The following is a 9093-nucleotide window of genomic DNA, read 5'->3' on the forward strand; positions in this document are numbered from 1 at the left end:
GCATCCGGCTGGTGCCTGCCCGGTGTGCGGGAGCAGCGGCAGCCATGTCGGCCATGGGGACGCTGGCCTTTGACGAGTATGGACGCCCTTTCCTCATCCTCAAGGACCAGGAGCGCAAGACGCGCCTCATGGGACTTGAGGCGCTCAAGGTGAGCTGACGGCCGCCAGGGCCGCCCATCTACCGGCGGGCCCTCGCTGGGCGGGCCGGGCCGCGCCGTGCCGCGCCATGCCGCCGTTAGGGGCAGGGAGCGGGCGGCGCTGGGCCGCGGCGGGAGGATGGAGCCCGCCGGGCTGAGCTGCTTCTGCGCCGGTGTCGCGCCGCGCGTCAGGCGCAGGGCGCCCGCAGCCCGGTGTAGGCCTGCGGGTGTGTGGGGGGGATGGAGGGAGGCAGGGCACGGCCCCCGGCGCTGGGAACGCGCCGCCCGCGGCGGAGGGCCTGCGGGGCTCTGCGGCGGGAGCCCGCTCCTGGTGCCGCGGCTTCGCCGTCGTTGCCCCCGTAGGAGCGGCGCGTCCCTCCCGGTGGCCTTCGGTAGCCTCGGGCAGGGAGGCTCCCTGCAGCCCCCTCCCTTAGGCACCTCCCCTCCCCCGTCGGAAGCTCCGTCGTTGTTCCCAAGAAAGGCCGCGGCTGAGCGAGTAGGCAGCCATTTGTGAATGTATATGTTTGAAGTACCGGTGGAAGAGTGGAGCAAAATTATACGGGCTTCTTTTAGCGTTGCTTGCTTGTGTTGCTTCGCTGCTTTAAACCTCGGGGCTGTCATTTTAGCTGCTCCGCTTTCATGTGCTTTAGCGGCGCAACTGATAGCTGTGCAAGGAAAGGCATGGAAAACGTTTCTGGCATAAAACCAATACGCGTATATTGGTATTTTTTTTTTTTTGTAGCCATAATTGTCTGTTAGTTAAATACCAGTATTTTTGTTAGCGTTTTCTCTTAGCTTGCTATTGTGATTTTGGAATGCATAGTAATGATTTAACTTATTTCTCTTTTGTTTTATAGTCTCACATAATGGCAGCAAAAGCTGTAGCAAGTACTCTGAGAACATCCCTTGGGCCCAATGGTAATAATGAAATAATTTTTATTGTTCTTTATCAGTAATTGGTTTTGGAGATTTTCTGTATTTTCCTTCATGCTTTTAATATGTGTTTTTTTAGGCCTGGATAAAATGATGGTGGACAAAGATGGCGAGGTGACTGTGACAAACGATGGTGCTACTATCCTGAATATGATGGATGTGGATCACCAGATAGCCAAACTTATGGTGGAGCTGTCTAAATCTCAAGATGATGAGATTGGGGATGGAACCACTGGAGTTGTTGGTAAGAAGAGATTTTAAATTTAACTTGGATTTTCCATCTTTCAAATCAAGCTTCTTCAGCTATTATAAGAAACATGTGAAGTAACAGTAGCTTTTTTGTAACACGGTTTTAGAGTATTTACTGCTTCAGTATTCTTGTTGTTGTATTAGAAGTCTTTCAGTCAGAAAGGTGGTTTTGTGTCTTTTCTATGTATGGTTACATTGTAAGTTTATGTTGAGAGGCCTCTTGGTGCTTTGAAAAATTTTCTGGATCATTTTCTTCCATAATATTCTACCTGTCCTGCCTTGGTTGGTGCCCATGCTTCTTTTTGTTCTAACATAATGCGGTTTTCTCTCTAAGCATAGCAAGTAGGGGGCTCTTTAGGGTTATTTTGTCATTTAAGAAACCTTGAACAGTTAAAAGTATTACAGAAGGCAAATATTTTAATCTTTTGATAATGTATTAAAAATGATGCTTCAGCTTATGGAAGAGTAAACATTACCTTAATATTTTGTTTTATAGTTCTGGCTGGAGCGTTACTGGAACAAGCTGAGCAATTACTAGATCGTGGTATTCACCCTATCAGGATAGCAGATGGTTATGAGCAGGCAGCCCGCATTGCTATTGAGCATCTAGACAAAATCAGTGACAGCTTTCCAGTTGATCCACAGAACATTGAACCTCTGATCCAGACAGCAAAGACAACGCTAGGCTCTAAAGTGTAAGTCACAAAAACTTCAGAAAAATATTTATGTTTCCATTAAAAACTTCTAGTTGAAAGGAGAAATCCTGGTGTTTTGATGGATTGTTAAATTTTTTGTGATTTTGGAGTGGCTGCTGAAGGCTCTTCTTTGTTTGATTTTGGCTAACTTCTCAACAGACTCATGTCTCAGGATAAGAAATTGTGAATCCTTTTTCTCTAAAGGGTCAGTTCCATGAGGTTAAACAGATGCAATATCAATTTTGTTCTAACCTGTTAATTCCAGATTTCTGCAGCACAGCAAATTCCAAGAGTAATGCAAACCTCTTAAAAATAACTCTGTGTTATATTTCAAAGGTTTGTTTTGTTTGGGGTTTTTTTCCTAAACAAAATTTTGTTCAATAGTTCCATTAAGTGCTTTTTTTTTTAATTGGTTGTATGTATAGTATATAAATTCAGATATAATAAGGGTTTCCTTTGCAGCCCTATCTTAACAGTTGTTTCTGTGACTTCAATGTTTCTCCATAGTTAATTCTCCTTACTTGTTTCAAATCTGTATCCTAAGATGACTTAGACAAACCGTATTGCATGTTGTTTTCTGCCATGTTTACCCTCTTTTGTGTCTGAACAAACGAGCAGGACCCCCTTTTTCAATGTAGCATACAGAAATGGTTAGATACAGTATTACTTTTTTCTATTCAAGTTGATAGAATCACTTCTTTTCTTCCACATTTATGGAAATGTAATGCATCATCATTATTGTTTGGTTTTGTTTTTAAACCTAGAGTTAACCGTTGTCACAGACAAATGGCAGAAATTGCTGTAAATGCTGTACTGACAGTAGCAGATATGGAACGTAAAGATGTTGATTTTGAGCTGATCAAAGTACAAGGCAAAGTGGGAGGTAGACTGGAAGATACACAGTTGGTTAAAGGAGTTATTGTGGATAAAGATTTCAGTCATCCACAGATGCCTAAAGTAAGTGATGTCCCTGTGTACGTCTCATCTGTAATGGCTTAAATAACATTATCTAACCTACTTCAAATGCTGTCCTAGCATTTCTTGAAGTATTTGAATACTGTTGTTGTTTGGCCTGGTTTTTCACCCATATATCAACAGAGAAAGGGGAGAGGAGCATTAAATTCTTCATGTTGGAAGGGACCAAGTTAGAATTTAAAACAGTCTTGGGGAAATAGAGAAAAAATGATGGGAAGGGGGATTACTGTACAACTAACTGAGGACAGGTGCAGAGTTCTGTGTTGAAGCAGAAATAATCATCCATATTGTGTTACAATGCTTAAGATGCTTAAACCAACTCAGTATCAGGAAACGCTTTGTAAGCTTTATGATTTGTCATCTTGTCCTGATTGGAACACCCCGGAAGCTGCCCCTTTATGTTTGGTGTAGATGAGATGTCCAAGTCTTGTGTAGCATATGTCAAGGAAGATGGAGGAAATCTAAATTTTCTACTGTATGAAAATATTTTCCTAGTAGGTGACACTGTTTATCCTATAAAAAGGAACACCGGTGGAAAATACCGGTTGTGTAGTACATAAATTCTGTGAAGATGAGTGTGTAGTAGTCTCAATGGTCATGGTGGATAGGGCAAATAATGGTTTAATTGAAGTTGTTTCTCTGTTTAGTTAAACGTTGAACTATAAAAAGACGTCGCTGGTAGTGATTGTTAAGGGCTTAAACAGTGGCTTGAAGCTGTGGAATTTGTTTTAAGTGGGTTATATAGACTTTTGATGGAATTAATTCTAAGTGAAACTAACTCTACCCAAATAAGTCAGATGATCTTCAAGTTTCCTCCTATGCCTGTGTTTTTAGATACATGTCTATGTTTTGCAGATACAAGAATGAGGTGTTACTAAGATTAAAACTGAACTTTGGGGTTTTTTTACTTAATTATGCAGGAGCTTAAAGATGCTAAAATTGCAATCCTTACTTGTCCATTTGAACCACCTAAGCCTAAAACCAAGCATAAGCTTGATGTCACATCTGTGGAAGATTACAAGGCACTGCAGAAATACGAAAAGGAGAAGTTTGAAGAGATGGTGAAACAGGTAATCTTTAAGATTATTTCTATGTCTTTCGTAGCCATTGCACGGAATACTGTAGTGCATTGACTTATTTATGAAAATGAGCAAATAATCCTCATTGGAGGCAACATACAAGCAACTGTAAGGCTATGAATAAAAGTTAAGTTCATGTAAGAAAGAGATGCCACCCTGGTTTGAAATTTACTTTGATCTCTATGTATGCCAGGTGGTTCTTTTTCAGACTTGTGTTTTGAGAAAATTAGAATTAAAACCATGAAGAGATATTTTTTTTTTTTATTCCTTTGTTAGTTCTGATCAGAAGATTGATGTTGTGTGTTGCTTTCAGATAAAAGACACTGGTGCAAACCTTGCTATTTGCCAGTGGGGTTTTGATGATGAGGCAAATCACTTGCTGCTCCAGAATGAGCTGCCTGCTGTTCGTTGGGTTGGTGGACCTGAAATAGAAGTAAGTAAAATCTTCTAAAATTGGACTTTGTACCAGTTCTGAAACATTTGTTGAGTAATACACTGTACCATTTAAAAGTTCAGGCTTTCTGCTTAGAGCTGCATAATCATGTATGGGTATATATTGGAGAATAAACAATTTTTTGGGGATCTGTGGGAAGAACCTACAGTGAATGGGATTATGGTGTATAATTGGAGTGTATGCATATTACTTGTTGAAAGTTTTATGTGGCTAGAAATGTTTCTGCTTTAGTCTCCCTGTTAGCAGGAACAAGGCATTGCCTGAAATACTTGAAGTGATGGGAAGACAATCTTTTGGAGTAGGCATTTGACAGATCTTCTGCTAGTTTGACATTATGGAAAACATGTGGGAAAGTCTTCTCAAAATAATTGATGGTTGTTTAACTTCAGTTAATCGCCATTGCAACTGGAGGACGCATCGTTCCTCGCTTCTGTGAACTCACAGCAGAGAAACTGGGTTTTGCGGGTATTGTTCGAGAGATCTCCTTTGGAACAACAAAGGACAGAATGCTTGTCATTGAGCAGTGTCAGAACTCCAGAGCTGTGACCATTTTCATTAGAGGAGGAAATAAAATGGTGAGATACTTAGTTTGTTACAAATATTTGAGACATAAATTGCAGAATATGTGGTTTCTTTTCTTTGTCTTAATTTCTTTTTTGTCTTAATTTTTCCTTGCAGTGTGGAGAAATGGAAGGGGGGAGGGTTGTAGGCATTTGTGACTGTGTGGAAGTCACTTGTTAGATTCACATCCTATGTTTTTGAATGAAAACTCTTGTTTTCTCACTATTGGACCGTGTAGTTCATAAATACAGAAATAATTTACCTGTGGATGCTCTAATCTGTTTTTTCTCATGGGAGGGTCACTTCTATGAGTAAAGACAACATTTTTTGAAACATTTGGTTTTATTCTAGATCTAGGCATGTTACTTCTGATTTAATCCAGTTTAAAAAAAAAATTAAAAAAACCCAAACCACTCCCTTCCCCAGAATGAGACCATTTAAATGCTTTTGTACTTAACCTGGTTCTTGGTTGTACTGTTAGTGTTGAGTTATATTTAGTATAGGTCAAGTCCTGCTTTGATTGAAAAATCTTAGGAAGAAAGAAACAACCCCTAGTCTGAAGAGTTCTTTAAGAAAAACTACTACTTTAAAGGTTAGCATAACTTGTTAAATCCTCTTGCATCTGTTGAAGTTGGGAGTCATCACAAACTGCAGTCTGAAAATAATGTTGGGTTTAAAATTTAAGTGTTTTGTGTATTGGAAATGCACAAGATGGAAAACCTTCTGTAGGGTTTTGTCATTTCAAATTACAGATTTAAATAAACAGTGTTGAAAAGATGTGGGGGTTTTATTCTTTCTGTGCCACTGGATGTGTAACCGTTGTATGTTTTGAAAAGTATAACATAGCAGCAGTAGAGCTGCATTAGAGCCATGAAAAGATCCTATAATTTATTTGCAGTTTCCATTTCTGTATTGGGAAATAACAGTTTGACAGCCTTCAGCTGTGTATATTGTAAAATACATGGTATTTTATACTTCCAGATTATTGAAGAAGCAAAGCGATCTCTTCATGATGCGTTGTGTGTAATCCGGAATCTTGTTCGCGATAATCGTATTGTGTATGGTGGTGGAGCAGCTGAAATTTCTTGTGCCTTGGCAGTGAGTGAAGCAGCAGATAAGGTAAGAAATGTTACAACTTCCCTTCGTTTATGAAGGAAAAATAAGGACTAAGTCTGCCTTGAGGGATTCCAAAAAACCTTCAGAGAGCTTCCAGACAGTGCGTATTACGGACCTTCCATAATATTAGAAGTTTTCCTTCCCCTCTCTGTAAAAAATCATTACCAGTACCTTTTTCCTTTTATGTTAAGAGCAGTTTAAAATTGTTTTAATTTGCCAGTAGTTATCCAAGGTACTCATTTCAGTTGTTACATTGCCAAGAAAATTGCATATCATGTGTATATTTTATAGCTAGTGTGAATGTCTGCTTTTAACATTGGAATTAATAGCTGTATGAATTCAAATTTCTTTTCCCTTAGTGCCCGTCTTTGGAACAGTATGCTATGAGGGCTTTTGCAGATGCCTTGGAAGTAATTCCCATGGCACTTTCAGAGAACAGTGGTATGAATCCAATACAGACTATGACGGAAGTGCGGGCTAGGCAAGTGAAAGAAAATAATCCGGCCCTTGGCATTGATTGTTTGCAGAAAGGAACAAACGGTAAGAACTGGAGTGTGGAGGAGGAGCATAACAGGGTGTTCTTTTCAGAATATCAAAACGCTTACTATTTTGCCTCGGGGGAGTGTGGGCCCTCTGGGTTTTTTGTTTTAAACTGTGTATTGATTCAGTTATGAACTCTTGCCCCTTGTCATAAATGGGAATGCAGGTGGAGAGATACATGCATGTCTACAAGGTAGAAAATGTATAATTGCTTGAAAACCTGTATTTGGTGGCAAGATTAGTTGAAAATGTTGGCTGACCTTGTGGTACAGGAATAAAAGCTACTTACTATGAGGCAAACGCAGCCCATGTTTTAAACACTGCCATTTTAGTGATCCAGTTTACACTTCAGCCCTATAGAACAGTTGTTAATTGAGAAACACTTTGTGAAGAAGTAAATGAAAGGTTGGAAATGTCTTCAGGTAGTATTACTCACACCAGTATGTATGGATATAGACCTGTAACAGGTAATGCGAAGACTAAGAAACCAGTGTACGAAAACTTATTTTCATCTGGACATATGCTTGTCACACTCTGTTTGCTTTTTTTCAGAAGAGAAGGTGGTAAATTGTAGAACATGATGTAAGACATTGTGTTTATGTAAATTTATAACACTTCTTGGAACAGGTGTTTCTGCTTTACAGCATTTGAACTTCCACTTCTTTAGTGGTTGCTCAGGCCTTAGGAGGCTTCTAATATTTGTATATGGAAACCGTACTCCATATAATAGGCAGAATAATAATGCGGAAGGCAAAAAGCTACAGTTGGGGAAGGCTTAGTTGGGAAAAGAGTTTGGATCTTAAATGTTCCAAGGTCTTTGGTAGGAACCCAGGCATAAAACTCTAGTTTGTACGAATTGCCAACTATGGTGGTCAAGAGTAACAATTTTTAAATGCTTTTTAAAAAATTACACGGAAATTACTATCTCAGGTTCAAGGCTATATCTAGATTTGAGGAGGGTATCTAATTCTTCTGCTTCTTTTTGGCAGATATGAAGCAGCAGCATGTTATAGAAACCTTGATTGGTAAGAAACAGCAGATTTCTCTGGCGACTCAGGTTGTTAGAATGATTCTGAAGATTGATGATATCCGTAGGCCTGGAGAATCTGAAGAGTGAAAGCGGAAAAGCAAGAAACAATAAGGGGGCCACAGCAGTAGCGAAGACGGTAGTATTCTGATGCTTCATCTTCAGCTATTTATTTTGGACACTTTGTTTCAGATACTGTAACGGCTAATTGTTGGAAATAAAAAACAGTTTAGCACTGGTGGTTTCAAGACTTGTTTCAGGAATATCATTGCATCTTTTCTTAGAGAGGTGTCAGTATTCATAGAAAACACTTGAACATACAGGAAAAAAACATTGAAAACACAGTAATAAAATTCCATGGGTCCTTTTCCATTGCTCCTGCAGCTATCTGCAACTAACAGATTCTTATTTTGAGAGGTCTGTCACTCTTCATTGAAGCAAGCAGAAAATTATTGTAGCCTCCAGTAGTTCTCATACGTTAAATATCAAACTTGTATTTCAGGCTTCTGGTTGCTCACGGTTTTTCCGTTGTGCTACCTTTTAAGTGTATTCCTGATTTGTGTGCAAGGATGAGTTTTTTCAGGGGCACACACATTCAGCCAAGTGCGGTTGTCTTGTCTGTACTGCCATAACTGAGTGCACTGACTTGCTAAGTCCCAAGTATGAGCTTAGAATGGTAGAGTAAAATTTCCTAGATGGGTGCCTTGCTTGTGAAACTACTAACAAAGGACAAGTGCTAGACCAGAACTGACGTGTAACTGGCAGATTTCAGAAGAGAGGGAGGTGTTGAAAATACCAATTCCGCATTACTTGCTTTACATTTCATGTGTGTAGTTTTAAAGTTTCAGAGCATAGTAGCACAGAGGAAACTTTATTTACTGACTACTATGAGCTAGCAGGTCTTGTTCTAATCATTATTTGCTGTGATTATACATCACCACACACAGCATGCTCACTCACTCCCTTCCACAGGGGATGGAGGAAGAGAATGAGAAAGGTAAAAGAGAACTCATGAGTTGAGAGAAAGACAGTTCAGCAAGTAAAGCAAAAGCCATGCGTACAAGCCAAGCAAATTAGGGAATTCCTTCACCACCTCCCATGGGCAGGCAGATGTTCAGCCATCCCCAGGACAGCAGGGCTGCATCATGCACAACAGTTACTTGGCAAGACAAAAAATGCCACCGCTGCAACTTTGCCTTCTTTCCCCCAGCCTTTGATTGCTGAGCTTGGTGTTAGATGGTGTGGGCTATCGCTCTGGTTAGTTCACGTCATCTGCCTGGTTATGCGCCCCCACCAGCCTCCTGCACACCCCCAGGCCACTTGAAAG

The 9093-nt window shown here is 40.2% G+C and overlaps 1 protein-coding gene across 1 annotated transcript; it reads left to right on the plus strand.

Annotated features, from left to right (window-relative positions):
- Positions 1-15: 15 nt before the first annotated feature.
- On the plus strand, positions 16-8014 carry CCT5 (chaperonin containing TCP1 subunit 5). Its single transcript, XM_055704039.1, has 11 exons — positions 16-149; positions 995-1055; positions 1150-1314; positions 1816-2014; positions 2779-2971; positions 3910-4059; positions 4382-4501; positions 4912-5097; positions 6065-6202; positions 6559-6739; positions 7729-8014. Exons 1-11 carry the CDS (start codon positions 45-47, stop codon positions 7854-7856), a joined length of 1626 nt encoding a protein of 541 aa, XP_055560014.1. The 5' UTR covers positions 16-44; the 3' UTR covers positions 7857-8014.
- The last annotated feature ends 1079 nt before the right edge of the window (positions 8015-9093 follow it).

This window comes from Falco cherrug, chromosome 3 (genome assembly GCF_023634085.1).
Source record: "Falco cherrug isolate bFalChe1 chromosome 3, bFalChe1.pri, whole genome shotgun sequence".
Classification (NCBI taxonomy): domain Eukaryota; kingdom Metazoa; phylum Chordata; class Aves; order Falconiformes; family Falconidae; genus Falco; species Falco cherrug.

What these genes read in the sequence shown, in the direction of transcription:
- CCT5 (XM_055704039.1), top strand. Translation starts at nt 45, where the DNA reads ATGTCGGCCATGGGGACGCTGGCCTTTGACGAGTATGGACGCCCTTTC. An exon ending in TGGAACCACTGGAGTTGTTG is followed by an intron (nt 1,315 to 1,815) that starts GTAAGAAGAGAT and finishes TTTGTTTTATAG; the next exon opens with TTCTGGCTGGAGCGTTACTG. An exon ending in ACAACGCTAGGCTCTAAAGT is followed by an intron (nt 2,015 to 2,778) that starts GTAAGTCACAAA and finishes TTTTAAACCTAG; the next exon opens with AGTTAACCGTTGTCACAGAC.